This window comes from Mustela erminea, chromosome 5 (genome assembly GCF_009829155.1).
Source record: "Mustela erminea isolate mMusErm1 chromosome 5, mMusErm1.Pri, whole genome shotgun sequence".
NCBI classification, from domain to species: Eukaryota; Metazoa; Chordata; class Mammalia; order Carnivora; family Mustelidae; genus Mustela; species Mustela erminea.
In genome coordinates, this window is record NC_045618.1 from 65,250,374 (window position 1) to 65,269,397 (window position 19,024).

The 19,024-nt window shown below is 45.9% G+C and overlaps 1 protein-coding gene across 1 annotated transcript in view; it reads left to right on the top strand.

Moving 5' to 3' along the window:
* Positions 1-19,024, top strand: part of SORD (sorbitol dehydrogenase) — a 32,423-nt gene that overhangs the window by 954 nt on the left and 12,445 nt on the right. The window contains exons 2-4 of the mRNA XM_032343570.1: positions 11,069-11,102; positions 13,765-13,929; positions 17,466-17,625. Coding sequence (XP_032199461.1) covers positions 11,069-11,102; positions 13,765-13,929; positions 17,466-17,625 — 359 coding nt within the window. The remainder of the gene's footprint in view (positions 1-11,068; positions 11,103-13,764; positions 13,930-17,465; positions 17,626-19,024) is intronic.

Below are 19,024 nucleotides of genomic sequence, written 5' to 3' on the forward strand. Positions count from 1 at the left end.
TACCTTTTCATCTGCTCTCTGGCTCGCAGGGCCAAAGTCAGGGTGCTGCAGGATCAGCCCTGTGGTCGTGTAACGGGTCCCTTGACAAAGTCCATCTCAGATGGGCCTGAGATGGCAGTGGGTGCGTGGGACGGGTGCCAGCCCTCTCTGCTGCTCCCTGGGGCTTCCTTCCTCCTCAAAGAGAATATGCACTAGGATCTAGATAGGAGAGACTCAGGAGATTATCCAGAGTAGCAGTTCTTGACTGTTTGAGAATCTGTGGTCTCTCTCCCCACAGAATCCAAATAGACTGAGTTTGGCAGCAGTTTCAGAGATTTTTGTGGACTTCCATTAAGTCCCTCCATTAACTCTCTAGAGGTTTGTGGACCCCAGATTACAAACTCCTGCCTTGAGCCACTCTCCCATCTCCCTCAGTTAAGGTGCTGCCCAAGGGTGACAGGCTTGATTAGTTAACAGAGCCCAGATGAGAGCTCGGGTCCAGTGCTCTCTCCACTCACTGTGGAACCTCACCCCAAGGTCCTGAATTAAAGTGACGTTATTAGTGTTTATTGCTCCCAGCACCAGGTGGTATTGTAAGGAAGGCTAAGTAGTACAGCTAAGCGCAGCTTGCAGTGATCTCCAACTCAGTCCTTCATTCCACAAACACGTATCAGATGAGTGGGTGTCTGCCATATGCCAGGCACTGGGCCGAGGGCTAGCAGCCCCTACCCTCAAACTGCTCTAGGGAGATAGATGAGATGAACTTAACAATGAGAGTGTGAGGGCTTTGATGGAGACTACACAGAGTAAAGCCCTCACAGGAAGAGACCCTTGGCCTAGGAAAGAGGTCCTAGAGGAGATGGATGCTCCTTGACCTGTATCTTGAAGGATAAGTAGGAGTCATTCAGGAAAATATAGAAACAAGTGCAAAGATACATGAAGTACTAGATTATAAATCCTGTTTCCTGGCCCTGCAAATAGTGGGATGTACTGAATGGAATTTGAACCTGGAGAGGTGGACAGGATCTGCTTCTCCTGCTGCTCAAGCCCTGCTTTAAGTCATGGACCTAATATGTAGCAGAACTAAAATTGCAATCCCAGGATCTGCTTTGCCTTAACTCTTAAACTCATGCTCCCCCACTGCACTGCCACATGACCTCTCTTTTGTCACTGCTCTCTAGAGCAAAGCCTTGAAGATTGGAGGGGGTAGGAAGCTGAACTTAAAATTGATTTTATGAACAATAATAAACATTTTTTAAAGATTGATTTTATCAGCTTTGCCTTAGAATCTGCTTTTTGTATTAGGGAGGAATTGGGGTAGGTGTGTCCTGAAGGCTCTGGAAAAAACAACTGGCTAGAGAATGTTGCCTGTGGTTGTGGGATTGGTACACTGAAAGGGTTCAGGGTGGGTTCCTGAGGGCCTCAGGTCTGTTTGAGAGTAGGAAGTGGTGGGATCATTTACTAGACAAAAGAGTAGATTAGAATGATGAGATCAGGTTTGAGTTTAAGATGTCTCTGGGACGGGACAGCAAGGTATCTTTGAAAAATTACCTTGGTTCTAGGGATCTGGGATCTATGGATGATTTTTGGGCCAGAGATGTAAATTCAGGAGTCATCCGCTTCTTTACTGAGCAGTCCTGCACCCCCTCCCCATGAGGCATTTGGGAATATGTAAGTGGGGGGTGGTTGTCACAATGACTGAGGGACAGACTTCATTTGGTTTACAACTCTGTCTTCCCCTGACCAAAGCAGCACCCTAGTGGGAGTTCGTAGATGAACGAGCTTGCTAGGCTGAGTGGGATGTGCAGAGTGAGAAGGCAGCAAGTGGAGGACATTACCCTGGAGAGAGCCCCACACTCAGGTGAAGGGGCAGAAAGTTGTCCGCTGAGAAGAGTAACCAGGGATGCTTGTGCTGCCTGAGAGATGCCTGTGCCTCAACACAGACCCTCTTGGCCCCTCACCGCTCCCTCTAGAGAAGGACCCCCAGCACCTCCACAGAGAGTCCCCTGACTTCCATCGAGCATCTCTGCCCTTCCACCCCCTCCTGTAAGGCAAATAGGTAAGTTGTTGGGGGTTGGTGGTACCATTAGTAAACAAGGAAGCAACAAGGAGGAACAGCCCTAGGGCAGTTTTGGGAGCCAACACCAGTTCTCCTTTCTGTGGGAGAACCAAAATGAAATCCAAGATTTCCTGGGCATAGCAGGCTGTGGCCACTTTGGCCTGCCGGAGTCAGGGTCCACTGATAGAAATGGTTGTGCCTCGGGAGCTCGTGTGAAGGGAATAGTCTGGGGACAAGCCATTTCTAAAATCTGAAGCAGGATTTAGAAGGGTTCCTGAAGCAGGAAGCAAGGGCTCAACCCTTCCTGATGCTGCCATCCCACTTCAGGCAAGCCCAGGGACCAGTCAGCATCCATGGCAGCGGTCTCTGGGGGACATTTGACCTGGGCCTCTTCAACCTTCCTGCCATCTTCCACCTGCCAGGAAGGAAACTTAACGTCTAGCTTCTTCCTACCTATGGAGAAGGCAGGAAGGATTCCCTTTTCTTTCTTGATACTGGGGCTGCAGGGAAGGAAAAATTAAATTCCTTGACTGCTATGTAGCTAGTGATCCCCTTGGCCATAGCAGGGGAAGGACCCTGGCAGCTCCAGAACTCCCTGGCCTGGGGATTCAGGTCTGCATGGTGCCTTGGCTCTGGGCATTTCTAAATTGGGTGGTAAATCAGAGAGAGTGAGTGTATGTGTGTACACACACACACTGGTTGGTGGTTTGTCTTTTATAATGAGGAAACACAAATATGGGGGGGGGGGAGGACTTTTACTTTCCCCTCCCTATTTTAAATAGAGCAAGGGGGAGAGGCAGCCAGCCTGATGTGTCAAAGAGGCAAAAGCCTGTCAGCAATAAGTGTCAACTTAAAGTACAGCTCACTGAGGTCCTCTTTAAAGGGAAACAGTTATGAAGTCATGAGCCAGGTTGAGGCCCAGAGTGGGGTTTAGTGCCAGCTCTGCTGTTTAATAGTTGTGTGACTCACCAGACTACTTTCTGCTTCAATTTCCCATCTGTATAATGGGCATGACAGGAGTTCTCATCTCGGGGTTGAGGACTGAAAGGTGTCAGAGAACAAGAATTCCTGACCCCTCAAAGGTTCTAGCTGGACCCCAGATCAAAGTGACATAAGACAGACTAACAGAGGAGAAAGTCAAGTTTAATAGTTTATATAAACAGAGAATCCACACATACAAGGAAATGCGAAAGACAGACAAAATGAGGTCTCTGGTCATTCTGAACTAAGGGGGTTAGAAGGTAGGGGCTTGGAACTTCAAAGGGAATGAATGCAATTCACAGGAAGATCAAAAAGAATAAATGTTTAGTAAATAAATATTTCCCTTCCCATATAGATGGATTACTCAGATAAAATTTATCTGTGGTCAAGACCCTCCAATTTAGATTCTTCTTTGTAGTTAAGGGAGGGACAAAAGTTTCTCCTGAGCCTGTAGGACCTTGATTGCCTTCAACTCAAAATAATCCACACGCCAAAACAGCCCATTTGGGGGGCAGCCTGCCCTCGGTCAGACTTTACCATGAGATGGTGCCTATAGAAGGCCCAGCATATGGGAGGCTAGGGCCTAGGAGAATCAGACATTTAAACCTTCTCAGCATAGGGGTTCCTGGCTGGCTCAGTCAGAAAAGTACAGGACTCTTGATCTCAGGGTCATGAGTTCAAACCCCACATTGGATGTACAGATTACTAAAAAATTTTAAAAAATCATCTCAGCATAGGAAGAGATAAAGACCAAGACCTTCAAATACATGGGTGATTTTTTTTTTTTTTTGAAGTTTTATTTGAGAGAGAGTGCATGCATGAGCAGAGGAGGGGCAGAGAGAGGGAGAGGAGCAGACTGCTGAGCATGGAGCCCTGTGCAGAGCTCAATCCCACTGATGGGTGAGGTCCAGAGCCAGGGGCCAAGAAAGAATTCTTGAGACGTCTTTGGTGCAAAAAGGATTTTATTAAAGCAACTAGGACAGGACCCCAGGGCAGAAAGAGGGGCAGTACTGGAGTTGTGAGGAATGTCTGATTATATACTTGGGGGTTGGGGTAAGAAAAAAGGGAGGTGTCTAAAATGACTTTCATATGCTAAAGAAGGCCCTCAGGATACTAAAGGGTTGGTTGCTTAAGTGGCTAAGGTGGTTTTTCCCTTGGCAAAGAATTAACTTTAAGATAGTTGGAAGTAGGGCGCCTGGGCGACACTATAGGTTAAGCTTCTGCCTTCAGCTCAGGTCAAGATCTCAGAGTCCTGCCATCTCGAATTGGGCTCTCTGCTCAGCAGGGAGCCTGCTTCCCCACGCCCACGCTCTCTGCCTGCCTACTTGTGATCTCTCTGTCAAATAAATAAATAAAATCTTAAAAAAAAAAAGATAAAAAGATAGTTGGAAGTTTCCTGGAAAAATGTCACACATAATCCACCCAGAAGGGCTGTGTGTGTGTGTGTGTGTGTGTGTGGGGGGGGGGGGGGGGGGGGGGGTGGTTGTGGGGTGTCATCTTGTGCTTCGTTGGTCCTCAGCTTCCCTTCTGTCCCCTCATCACCACCACCCTGAGATCATGACCTGAGCCGAAATACAGAATCCAGTGCTCAACCGACTGGGCCACACAGGTTCCCATGTATGGATAGTTCTGAACTAAATTGTAATAAATGTGGACCCAGGCAATAATCTTGTATTCATCTGTATTTACCAGTTTAATTACTTTGTGCCTCTTGGTCAGTTTTGAGAAATACAGAAATTCCTTTTGATTGGGAAATGAATTCTCTCTGAGTTACTAGTTCATGAAGTTGGGATATAAAACAGTCGAATGAGATTTTATCCCCAGAAGCTGTTTTTGCTGCTAGGGGCTGGGGGTGGCTTTGGTTTTTTTAATGCTCTGGGTTTCACTGGACAGGTAAGGGAAACGGAGAGAATGAACATGTTGAGTGTGTGCTGTATTATGGGGCAGCTGCTGGGTCCTTTGATGTAGTGCTTCACTAATGATCCCAGATGAAACACCAGTTCTATTTGTATTTGCAGCCATGGACCAGTGTGTTTGTATTGCCGTATTTTGATGTTGCAGCAATGTCAAAATGTGGTAAATATTTCCAAATGCTCCGTTTCTGTACATGTTGCATCACAGATCAGTAGTAGGCCATCAACCACATTGAGCACACTTTATCTGTCTTACTCCTTTTTTTTTTTTTTTTTTAAGATTTTACTTATTTATTAGAGAGAGAGAGAGATCATGAGCAGTGGGGAGGGGTAGAGGAAGAAGCAGACTCCCCACTGAGCAGGGAGCCCAACGAGGGGCAGACACTTAACTGACTGAGCCACCCAGTCACCTTATCTGCCTTACTCCTGACAGCTCTGCCACATTTCAAGCACCAGCATCTGGCCAGGGTGAAGAAAAGAACAACCCAGGCCCCCTTTGCAGGGGACTGAACACTGGATTTGGGATGCGAGATAGTCAGATTTTTGTTTAGTTTTGTTTTGTTTTGTGATGTGCTTCTAGGTTCTTGGCTGAGACCCCTTGTAATGGAAGATTAACAAGAGAAAAACAAGTTCAATAATGTGTAGTTAATGTACGTATGGGAGGCATGTTGAAAACTGAGTCATTTCGTGAAATGGCCCAAGGTACACCTTAAGTACTATTTCCAGCTAAAGACAAAAGATGTTGAAGTAGGGGAAGCCAGTTATGGGAAGTTTTCAGGAAAAGCACTGTACACAAGGGTATGGTTGTTAGGCAAATTTAAATCTTTGCCGCCTTCTTTGGTAAGAGAGGTTTAGTCATTTTCCTGATATGGAGAGGGAGACACCCTTACAAAAGGAGAAGGTAACTTTTCAGTTTTCCGAGCTTTTCCTAAGTCTGCTGTCTGTTAAAAATAATCAGCCTAAAATAACTCTTTTGTCAAAGAGATCTATTTTGGGATGGCAAATTCTGCTCCCCTTGAGGAAAGACCAAATTAAAGGGAAAATCGTTCTTTTAGAATGATGGGTTGATGTTTAATTATAAAGTGCAGAGAAAACATGTTTGCGTCAAGCTTAAATATTAATTAGGCCCCACAAAGATACTTCTTGAGTTTTGGCCCTTTGAGGAAATGTATTATACCCTAGGTCAAAAGAACTGCTTTGAATATGTAATAATTGCTTTGTTATAAGGTTTTATTTATTTATTTGTCAGAGAGAGAGAACACAGGCAGGGGGAACAGTAGGCAGAGAGAGAAGCAGACCCCTCACTGAGCAGGGAGCCCGAGGTGGGGCTCGATCCCTGGACTCTGGGATCATGATGGGTGCCAAAGGCAGACGCTTAACCGACTGAGCCTCCCGGGCCTCCCTATAATAATTGTTATAAAGTAAAATAATTCCATGTCTGTAATATAACACATTTGAAAATATCTCCTCCTCACATATGTACTTTACTGTTAAGATTTTTGGGGTAAGGAGGAGAGGATTATTTAATGGGGGGGGGGTGGTCATCGACACTGGCAGCTCAAGTAAGTGGTCCTGAGCATCACAGTCTCTTTCTTCCCTTGATTATTTTTCCCACCAGCTGAGGGATGGAGATCAAATTAAAGGGCTGTAATACATTTTAAGTAGCAGCTGGATTAAACTGGGAGATTACAGGCAAGAGTGAGGAGGAAATGCAGCCTACTTAACCCTTTAACACCTGAACTAGATTTATCAGTCAGAGGCACTGAAAATAGAATATAAAACTCCTGAAAAAAAACCAAAGAAAATAAATGGAAGAAATACCACTTCCCTTTATCTTAATTATGTTTCAGTAATAAAGCAAGACCCAAACCAGATAAACAACAGGAAATTAAATCCTGCAATTTATTTTTTGGAAATTTCTCTTTTATTTTTTTTTTTTTAATTTTTTTTTTTTAAGATTTTATTTATTTGACAGAGAGAGATCACAAGTAGGCAGAGAGGCAGGCAGAGAGAGAGGAGGAAGCAGGCACCCTGCTGAGCAGAGAGCCCGATGTGGGACTCGATCCCAGGACCCTGAGATCATGACCTGAGCCGAAGGCAGCGGCTTAACCCACTGAGCCACCCAGGCGCCCCTGGAAATTTCTCTTTTAAAACCGCATGGCAGAGGGACGCTTGGGTGACTCAGTTGATTGAGTGTCAGCCTTCAGCCCAGGTCATGATCGATCCTGGGGTCAAGGGATTGAGCCCCACTTAGGCTGCCTGCTCTGCAGGGAGTCTGCTTCTCCCTCTCCCTCTGCCTGCAGCTCCCCCTGCTTGTGCCCACCCCTTTCCCTCTGTCAAATAAACAAATAAAATCTTTAAAGTGTATCACAGAGAAATTAAGAAGGGGGAGAAATATGTACTTTCCACAGTATTGGCATCCACTTGGTAAGTCTTCTAGTGTGGCTGTTAAACTGGCAGTTCCCTCAAAATCGGATTTACACAAAGGAGGGAATATATTCAGATTTTACGAAGTGATAGTCAGCTAGATAAATAATTTTTTTAATGTAAATGTCCCATTTCCTAGACCTGAACGCAGCATTTAATCAATGTTACACATGAGAACATCCAACAAAGATGAGAGACTTCATATATTTGTTTATAGAACCATCAACAGGTATAATCATACACGGTTATGTTTGTGCATTTTGAATTAGGGGGACATTAATTTTTAAAAATTGACTTACTTATCACAGCTGAGAATGAAATAGACTTTTAACCATCCTGTGTGGGTCCAGTCCTAGGTGCTTGGGAAGCTCAAAGGAGAGAAAGGGACCACCTTCCCAGCCCCATGAGGACAGGGATGTCTTCTCACAGGAGGTGATAGTTTCAGTCAGCCCTTGTGTCTCTCGGTCCCAGGAGTACAGCCACCTATTGGACAGCCCGCCCCCGCCCCCCCCCCCCCACCACCAGGATGTCCCCAGGCGCTGCAATTCCAACCCATCCAAACCTCCATCTCCCTGAGTTCCCACAAGCATTAGGAAGTCACCCCAGATATCTCCCTTCCCTTCACTTCCGGCCTCTTGTGGAAACTTGAAGCTGGGGAAGTGGTCCCAGGAGGTGAGGGAGTGAGCCCCAGGGTGTACTGGGAATTGCAGGAGGCTTCCAGAGCCTGGGGGTCCACCAGGGCCACTGGGCACTTTAAAGGGATTTGTATTTTAAGAAATATTGTTAGCGGAAGGAGGCTGGTTGGAGCCCTGAGATCATGGGCTGGAGTGTGGCTCAGTGGACTTTGGGAGAGTCGACCCTTCTACTTTGACCCCAAGTTTGTCAGGGCTAATGCGGCTAGAATAAAGCCATTTATGACCAAATGGCCAATTAGGAAACCTTTGGATTTTCCTCCTATGCTCCAAACATGCTCAAGGGAGGAGGAAAATTGAGGTGGAAGGTTTAAGCAAAGTAAGGTCGCCTGCTCTGCTCATAAGTGTGGGGGGCAGCTCGTGGCCATGTTGTCAGGAGGCCTTGCAGGTGGGAGGAGGTGGTGAATGAGAGCTTGGAGGCCCCCAGGTGAGGCCAGCCTCCAAGTTCTCACTCTAAGGCAGGGAACTTGGCTTGACACACTTTACAACACCTGGTAGAATGAGGCTAAAACACTGCCCGAATCCTATTTCCCTTTCTCCCAAATGCCAGCCTTTTAAGGAGCACTGTAGTTTTCTTAATATTGACATGACAACAAGGGAAATAACTTGTCCCCAAAACAGTTTCTGAAAAAGTGCACTTTGCAAGAGGAAAAAGACAAGGAAGATTGTCCAGAGCTGGTTCAATCATACTGTGAGTTAATGATAGGAAATAGGACTTCGGTTCTACTTCTTTTGTAACAAGAGCTAATTTACTTATTGTGAGTGGGGTACTGTGTCTGATGATTATCCTTATTACGCAGAGAGGGAAATCAAAGGCACAAAGAGCTTGCATAAGTGCCCCGAGGTCAGGCAACTAGCAAAGGGAGCCTGGGTTTGCACATCGCTCAGTTCCAGAGTGTGAGTTCCCCTGCTCTACTCGGGTCAGCTGCAGGAGGGAAAAGGCATTTTCCCTTGATTTCTCCTCATGTCAAGGCCGTTACTGCAACCCAGGCAAGAGGCTCGGAGGGTGTGAACTCAGCCCTGTGGGTGGAAGTAGAGAGTGGAGGCCCATGAGGATCTATTTAGGAAATAAACCTTCAGGCTAATTTAACAAAATATATTTAGGAAATAAATCCAAGATAACAGGAAGCAAGAGGCACCTGGAATGATTCTAAGCTCCCACAGAGAGTTCTTCCTGAAGTATTTCCATGACTGATTGGGGGAGGTTGGGGGAGACCTGGAGGGATTGGAAGGGAGGATATGTATGTGATGTATTTCTGACCGGAAGTGAAAAAGGCTGGAAGACCAACATAACTGCAGGAAAGAACAGTTACTTCTACTCCCCTTTATCCCTTTGTTAACTGTCATTCAAGAAAGGTAAGAAATCCTGTTCCGAAAAATATGCCTGATAACAAAACTTTGGGGATGAAAGGGCTGCGGGGGTAAGAGTGAAAGCTGGGGATCTCAGGGGAGCTAAGAAACTGGTAGATGAGGAATAGGGTGAATGAAAGAATATCATCACTGAAATCTGAGACAGAAAAAGAGATTAAGCAAACAGGACTGTGGCCAGCGTCATTCCAAGGAACCACAAATGAAAAGCAAGTTGTTTTTGTTTTGTTTTGTTTTTTTTAGTAATCATGTGGTGATAACTTTCTCAACCATGATCTCCACAGCCTTGCTTAGGATAACATTTACAGACTTAAGGGCTGATCTTAACACGGTCCTGTGCTTCTGTGGCATGTCTCCTGCAGAGAGGGGAGTCAGGAGCCCAGCCCAATTGTAAGGGTGGTTCCAGTCAGCAAGAAAGAAGGAAAAGGAAATGCTGATTTGCAAGGAGGTAATACGCAATCAGCCACTAGGGAAAAGCCAGGCTATCTGCACAGCACCCTCTAGTGTCTAGGAAAGTCACTGCAGCTATGGGGGGTGGTAGGGCAAAAATTGGTCGCTCTGTCTCCAACAAATGTTTACAGTAGTAATCACTAGCGAGCGACCCAGGGCTACTTGGTGGGCCCAGGTGTTGCTTTGAGCTTGATTTTTTCCCCCAGGTATTCAGGGCTGGCTTGGTTGGAGGCAGAGATAATGAAGGAGAAAAGGTATATTCCACCTTGGTGTGCAGTGGCATGTAGTGAGGCATGCTGAGGAGTCAGGTTTAGTCCTGGTTTAGCCACTCTGTGGCGCTATGACTTTGACCAACTTACTTCACTTCCAAGCCTTGGGTTTCTCTTCTGCACACTGTGGGCCTTGTGCCATGATGTGCGTAAAGCCAGAACATTGCCTGGTGCATAGCTGGTTCAGTGAACATCTCACCTCCCTTGTCGTCTTGGCCACCTTCAAGGAATTCATAAAATGAACCCTTGGATCTGGCCACACAGTGTCCTTCCTTCTTGTCACCATGAATTTCCCAGCTCGTTGCAGTGGGAAGCAGAGTTGGTAAATAATCATAATAGCTATGAATTCCGAATAGCTCAGATTGCTTTTTGAACCTGGGGAGTGGCCGAGGTGCAGGTCCTGTGTGTTCCCAAAGGGCCTCTAAAACTCCACATGGGAGGTTTCAGAAGAGAGGGCTGAGCGCTGGTCGGTGTGTGCGCATGTAAAGGGAAGAGCAGCAGTGTGCATTTTTTTCAGCGTGTCTAGAGGTCAAAGCCCTCACGTGCTACTACCAGATGCCTTCACCCTTCTCCCTGTAAGAGTTTCCCAGACCAAACAAATCTCTATCTTAAGAATGTGTTTTTTGAGAAGGGAAGGATCTGATATGGATGGCAGTCCAAACATCCTTTCTGCCTAGGGGAACGTTTAGTACACTTTTTTATTAGTCTAGGGCAAATTGCACCATGGGGTGGGGTGAGGTAAGGAATTAGAGACAGCACGATTTAGGGGGCCCCCTCAGGCATCCGCGCAGCTGCCCTATGGTCTGAACCTGTGTTCATTCTTAGAAAAAATATTTGAGTAAAACTCTACATTGACTAAACAGTTGAAAATACTCATTAGGGAAAGTTATTATGAATGCTAAATGATTTTTCTGTTTTTATTTCCTTCAGGAGAACTATCCTATCCCTGAACCAGGCCCAAATGGTAGGTCCTTGGGATACTCGACTTACATTTTGTTGTTTCTTATTAACCTGAAGACACCAGTGCATTGTTCCTTACCCCTTTTTCCCTATTATTTATGACTTTGCCTCCAATTAAAAACTATCTTTTGGGGGTTCCTGGATGGCTCAGTCATTTAAGCATTTGCCTTGGGCTCAGGTCGTAATCTCAGGGTCCTGGGATCAAGCCCCTCAACAGGCTCTCTGCTTAGCAGGGAGCCTGCTTCTCCCTCTCTTTCTCCCCCCACTCATTCTTTCTCTCAAATAAATAAATAAAATCTTAAAAACAACAACAATTGTCTTTTTGTTAAGCTGTCAACTAGTCTGTCATCCACAGCATGACTAGATAGATTCAAGAGTTACCGTATCAGATTGATGACTTGTCCCAGAGTTTTTGACATAAAATATCTCTCTAGACCAAACGCACAGTTGTTCCTCATTTGACCTAACCTAGAGTTGGGTTACTCTGTGTACTTTAAACTGCTATTCAAGTGGCCAGATCCTGTCCTAACCCTAACCAAAGCTTTGAAAATGAGCGAGTCTGTAGAACTTAATCTCTTAATTAGAAAGAGAGCATCACTTTAGGAAGACTAGGATCTTCAGTCCAGTGGGGATGGGAGGGGCTGCATGGAGTGCTGCCCCAGGATCCTGATCAACTCTGGGACAGGCTTACTGCCACCTTTGTTCCAGTCCTCTGGCCTCTCACTGGGCAAGCCTGTAAGACCCAGATGACAAGCACATTTCCTGGAGTGCTGTGTGTACCTGGGGAAGTCATGGCCCCTGTTTCCTGGGGCAGATAACCTGCTGACAGTTTTCCAATCCCTCCCAACCATGAAGTCCCACTTCAGAATCTGCAGGACTCTGAACTGAGGCAGAGAGTAAGGCGAAGAGTGTCTATAGATAACTCACCCCATACCCAACCACTCGGGTCTCCTCTCTGTCCTGGGTGAGTTGGGGATGTGTGAACATCAGACTGAAGGCAGCTTTCCTGGAGCTCCCAGAGCTTTGCTATTCAAAGGTCAACTGGCTTATTTAAACATACAGACAATAGCTGTTTCTATCAGTGTTCAGCATGTAATACATATTTAGGGCTGAAGCATTTTCACCAAGATACCTTGTTCAGAGAAGTGAAAGAGGCCCCTCACCATGTCCTGAGAAATCGGTATGGATTCTAGAAGTCGCCAAACAAGGGCTGTCTTGGACTCAAAGGACCCTGGTGCTGTTTCTCTCTCTGACCCGGCATTCTACTCTCACTTGTCTCTTGCTGCCCTTGCATTAGAAGGAGAGATGATGGTAAATTTCAGCTGGCATTCTAGCAAGTCAGATTTAACCTCTTATTATAAGTTGGTAACTTTAAAGAGAGGGAACTCAGATGATTTCCTCTACCTTGATCTCCATCTGCACCCTGCCATTTCTTACTCTGTTACCAAGGCCAAGGACAGAGAAGTTTCTACAGAGCCACACCTGGGGTGGACTGATGGTGATCTCTGGCAAGGGCAGGGTGTGAGACACCTGAATGCACCGCAGAGCTTTAGGTCTCTTTGTCTTTCTAAGACAGAGCTTTTTCTCAGGGAGATACTTGCAACGTGGTCATCTGAGTCAGACCAGGCCAGTAATCCTTCAACACTTACTTCAGCAAAGGGGCTCGGTAGCATCATTATTTTTAACTTGGAAAACTGACAACAACAATACCAACAAATCTCACATATTCAAACCCGTGAGGGGGAAATACCCTTTGAAACCTTTGGATGGTTTAAACTAAAGCTGCATTCTTAAACAAAACGACAGGCATGAAGAACGTAGATAGCTCACAAAGTGTTGCCAAGCCTAGATTTTGCCAGCCTTTCTGTCAAGATAGGTAAGAAGCAGGCATAGCATATTAATTGTGTGGCATCAGTTATCTCCTAGAAAAGAGTTTTTCCCTTAGGCAGTTGATACATTTTTTTTCCTATTAATAATATCTTGTTTATACAGTATATTAGAGTTCTCCAGAGAGATGGAACCAAGAGAGATTTATTACATACATTTGTTTATATATAGGTTTATTATATATGTCTCTAGGGACAGGGCAGGGGAGATTTATTTTAAGGAATTGGCTCATATGATTGTGAGGACTGGCAAGTCTGAAATTTGTAGGGCTGACCAGCAAGCTGGAAATTCAGGTAAAAGTTGATGCTTCAGCCTTGGAGGATTCCTTCAGGAAACCTGTCTTTTCTCCTAGGGCCTTCAACTGACAGGGTAGAGCCCACCCATATTAGGCAGAGTACTCTGCTTTACTCAGGGTCTACTTATTTAAATGTTAATTACATCTAGAAAATGCCCTCACAGCACAACTACTGTTTTTCTTTGGGGGTTTTGTTTGTTTGTTTGCTTTTGTTTTTTTGAAATATTTTTGTTTATTGAGAGAGAGCTTATGAGAGAGAGCATGGATGGGGGAGGGGCAGAGGGAGAAAAAGGAGCAGGGACCGCAATGTGGGGCTCAATCCCAGGATGCTGGGATCATGACCTGAGCCTAAGGCAGACGCTTAACTGACTGAGCCACCCAGGCACCCCAATAAGTAGAGTCCAGAGGGAAAGCATGGTGGTGCCTCAGACGGCAGAGGCATCATTGTGCCTTCCCTCACTTGTTTTCTCCTTCCTCTTCTCAGAAGTGCTGCTGAAGATGCATTCTGTTGGGATCTGCGGCTCAGACGTCCACTACTGGCAGCATGGTCGAATTGGTGATTTTATTGTGGAAAAGCCCATGGTGCTGGGTCATGAAGCTTCAGGGACAGTTGTAAAAGTGGGATCACTAGTCAAGCACCTAAAACCAGGTCAGCAAAACCCTTCAACTAACTGATTTATTTATTCCTCAGCATAAATGAATATTTGTGTGTACTTTCTTGGGGCCGGACCCTCTATGAAGCCCGGGGTGAATAAGCCCAGCAGTGAATAAGACAGTCTCCATTTCTACACGCATGGAATGTGACTTTTCACAGAGGAAGACAGGTCTGGAACACACATACAGCTGCTTAGTTACTGTTGTGTTGAGGGCCTGAGAAGAATAGCGGTTTGATCAGTACCTTCTAACCAGATCTGGCTCTTCTGAGGGAGGAACAATTAACCCAACATCTGAAGGCAGTGAAGGGATAAGCTAGGTATAGGGATGAGGGAAATATTCCAGCCGTAGGAAACACAAACTGCCTCCACCTGCTGAGAAACAGGGTCTTGGATGTAGTCTTTGATCTTCTTGGATGACTGGAAAACCACGAGTATTTTTCTAGACTTGTTTACTTCATTCTCTTAGAGGGAGGACTTCTCAGTGGTAGCCTGTGATGTTCCCCAACACAGTGAATTATATCCCAGCTGTGTACAAGGCCAGCTGTTGACTGTATCCTTCCTTTGCTGAGGAGGCCACTGTACAGCCTGGTGATGACAGCAGATGATTCGAGATAAAGAGAAGGATGGCAGGAGACACCATTCTGTGTCAGTTATGAGACTGCCTCAGCACAGCTACATGGAGAGGAACTGTCAGGCCCTAAAGAAGCTGGACTTGGATTTCATTTCATTCTGAATAGAAGTCGAGGCAGCCCCTGAGGTTTTGTGGCATTATCCCCAAGAGGAAGATTCGTAGTTCCCAACAGCCACTGATTGATTCTTACCTGTGGGACAAGATCCCTTAATATCAGTCAAAACAGAGTGGGGTTCTTTAAGTTATAAGAAGTGCTTGGTCAGCATCTACAATGGGTCCCACCTTCTGCCAGGTGCTTTGAGGGATACAGAAAATTGAGAAGAGCCAATCCCTGGATACTTTGATCTAGTTGGGGAGATCAGACATCAGGGCATATATAAATAGAAGTAATTAGAGAATAAGACCATAATGTGTGGGACACCTGGGTGGCTCAGTCGGTTAAGCCGCTGCCTTCAGCTTGGGTCATGATCACAGGGTCCTAGGATCGAGTCCCACTTCAGGCTCCTTGCTTAGCAGAGAACCTACTCTCTCTGCCTCTGCCTGCCACTCTGCCTGCCTGTGCTCTCTTTTTCTCTCTGACCAATAAATAAATAAAATCTTCCAAAAAACCATACTGTGCTATCAGGTGTGAAAAAGAATAGGGCTCTTACAGTTCAAGAAAAGGGCATTTGTTGTAGGCAGAGGTGTTAAAGAAGGTTCATGGAGGAGATATGTCTTTGAGCTGGACATTGAACAATAATAATTACAGGAAGAAAAAGGCAGCTAATATTCATTGATTTAACTATTTGTTAGCCTCCATGTTAAATATTTACATGTATAATTATATATTTCATTGTTGAAACAACTCTAATGTAGGCATTATTTTCTTCCTTAACAAATGAAGAAAGCAAACCATGGTGATTGCCCGGGGTCCCACACCAGCGAACCCCAAGCTGGGGTCCCAGCCTTGGTCTTTCTGATACTAAAGCAAGTGCTCAGAACCACTGGGCTGTCCAGCAACTGGAGAACTGAGAACAGTTTTGTATTTGAGTTCGTGAAGAGGTCAGAAGCGAATATTCTGGTTAAGAGGAACAGAAAAATAAAATTATGGAGGCAAGTGTAACATATCTGGGTTGCTAATAATTCTGTGCTGTTCAGAGTAGAGGTTCTGTGTTGGGGAGTTAGTGAGGATGTTAAAAATTAGTAATCTGTATAAAATTCCCTCTTTAAAAAGCACTATACAACTGTGAGTTATTATTCTTTTATTATAACGTAATCATTAGAAGACAAAACTGAGACGTACAAAACCCCACCTGATGATGATGGATCTTGAATCCTAGCTTGAAGAACTCATTGTCAGTGTTAGAACGTAATTTGGAGCAAGGGCTGCAGAGAAAACAGAGAGGGGTGCCTACAGGTGGAAGAGCACATTTTGGTGGTTGCAGGGACTTTTGTGGGTCCTTTTTTAGAGATTTTATTTATTTATTTGTCAGAATGAGGGAAAGCACAAGCAGGGGGAGCAACAGAGGGAGAAGCAGCCTCCTGCTGAGCAGGGAGTCTGATGTGGGGCTCATGTGGGACTCGATCCCAGGACCCTGTGATCCTGACCTTAGCGGAAGGCAGATGCTTAACCAGACTAAGCCACCCAGGCATCTGTAAAACACAAAAATTTTTATTGAAGTGTTTCCCTTGCTGATTTGGACTGAAAGTTCTAATCAACTAGTCTAGAAAGAAGAAGAGCACTCACTGAGTAGTTCTTTATGTTTGTTTCTAAAATTCTAACATAAATCTTAAAGAATCAATAAGGCATGGAAGAATTCCTAACTTCTATACAATCTGGCTATCTATCTTAGAGTGTGATTTCCTGTTCAATAACACCAGCTCAGATAGTTATAATAATGATAAATACAACAAAAATAGTTAATACTACTTACATTACTACTACTACTAGTACCATCACTGCCCCACTATTGTTAATGAACACTAGCTACATAGCAGGACTCTGCACTCTTCTATAGGCACTTCTAACACAAAAAGACATAAAATTAACGTGTCTGTTTAGTAAAGGGCAAACCTCCCACGGGTGACTCGTGTCAGGCTAAGGAGGCCCCAGCTCACCTTGTGCAGCCCTCTGGGGATAGGGGGTGAGGAGTGACTGGGAAGGGACACGAAGGAAAGCATTTCCAAGGTAGTGGTAATGTTCTGTATGATGATGGGTGTTCATATTACACAGGTGAGTACATTTATCAGAATTCATGTAGTGATCCATGTAATCTGGCCCATTTTATCAATACCTAAATATTAACTTAAAACAGAACCAGAGACAAGTGGACAAGAGGAGAAGGACACTAGTTCACAAGCCTGAGTGTTATTCTCCACCAGAGTCTCAGACCTCCCTGGGTCTTTTGCCTGAGCCAGCCTCCTAACCCAAGACTCTGTTAACTTCTAGTTATATCTAAATACAACCAGGCTGAACTTAAGACATGCCATAATTGTGGCTCTTGTGTTTGGTGAGAACTTGTCCCATATTTTCAAAGCAGGTGAAGTGGAAAAAGCCTGCGAACCCCACACAGCAGCTTGAGCTGGGTCCTGGCTTACCTTAGAGAGGGAGCTTTTCTCTGTTTCCCAAGCTGGGAAGTGATTGTGGAGCTGGGGGTGGAGGGTTGGCTTGTTCCATGAGTGGGTGAAAGGGTAGGTCAGACCAATCTGTGGAGAAGTGGGCTGGTCATTCTCTCCCAGAGTGTGAGTCTATCCTGCATCCCAAGTTTTCTGTGGCAGCTCTAGGATAGGACTTGTCTGGTGCACCCTGGGTCCCAGGGAGGGGGGTGGCTCTCTGGGACAGAGTTCCCCACTGGCACCTGCCCAGGAGCATGACCTCCTTCACAGAAACGCTGCCCCCACTCGCATTTTCCTCTCCAGGGGATCGTGTTGCCATCGAGCCTGGCGCTCTGCGAGAAATGGATGAATTCTGCAAGATTGGCCGGTACAATCTGTCGCCATCCATCTTCTTCTGTGCCACGCCCCCTGATGACGGGAACCTCTGCCGGTTTTATAAGCACAACGCTGACTTCTGCTACAAGTTAGTGCCCGAGACCTGGCCTGGCCACCTGGGACCTCTCCCCCTTTGGTTGGGGTTCTTTCTTCTAGTTTCCTGTGGTGATTTGTTCTTTTCAGTTCATAATTCCAGACATGAAGCATCCCCTCGACAGGCCCTTCTTGGTGGCACTGAGGGAAGGTAGCTTGCCAAGGGCCGAGACTGACTCACACCACTTGGTTTAGTCTTGGCATTGAGCTCCCCTCACCTAGGGCAACAGTAGAAGATTGTTGCCAAACTCACTCCCCTCCAGCTATCCTGCGGATAACCTGCTGTAGTTTGTTCTCCATTACTGGTTTCCAGGGCAGCTCCCAGGAAAGAGAACTTAGCACAGCAGTGACCATGCTCACAACACCAGTAACAGCAGCCACTGGGGGTTTCCTGAGGAAGCATGGCCTGGAGCCAGCACTGAGCTCCGGGACCCTGGATCCCCTCCCTCCTAGTGAGTGACTTTGGGGGAAATGACATCACCTGCTGCTGCTTTGGTCTCATTTAAGTCACCTGAAGACCCAATAAGGCAATGCATGTGGAGTCACAGTTATTAGTACTCCATGCCTGGCCTTGTGGTCATCAGTGCTTTGCACCATTTATCTGAATTAACCTTCGTAAGAAGAGCGGTGAGGTGGGCAGTTTGGTGGAGGGGTGCAGAGGCTGGAGGGAGGAGGCTAATTGGGCACAGGGAAGAGGCAGGAGTCAAGCTTGGGTTCCTGTCCTGGGCTCACTACCCTATCCCAACTCGAAGTGGTTTTGGGGGGAGGACTTGTATCTGGCAGAGGCGAAGTATTGCCCCTTCCACATGGGTCCCAGCCCATGGAGCTGTGGGTGCTGATCTGCCACTTTCCTTCTGACCTTCTGGCAGGTATGCTTTCCTCCCTTCTGGCTTGGCCCCAGCTGTGACTCCATTGGCCAGGATGGGGCTTGCCTGAAGGAGGCTAGCTGCCAGTCACAGGGGCAGTTGGACAGATCTGAGTTTTCTAGTGCCCACTGCAAGCCTTGAGAGGGGTCACAGGCCAGACCTCATGATAAGTTTAAGTCAACACCTAACTGCTCTAGAAGAAAGCAGTTTACGGGTGTAGAGTCCACCTTTCAGCAAGTGGTTCCTGACCCAGCCCACTTTGTCGGGGCCCTTTCCAAGTGGAGGTACCAAACAAGGTTTTCTTGAAAGGCAGAAAAGCAAAATGGTAAAGTTTAAAACTGACCATGGGTCTCTGCTGTTTACCAACTGTGTGACCTTCAGACTATTAAACTTTGCATCCTTAAGGTCCTTGTCTGTAAAATAGAGATGGTAATAGCACCAATATGATGAAATGCATAGACTTACTGACAGAATTCAATGAGAAAAGCATATCAAGTATTCAGCATGAGGCCTGGCACATAGTAGGTG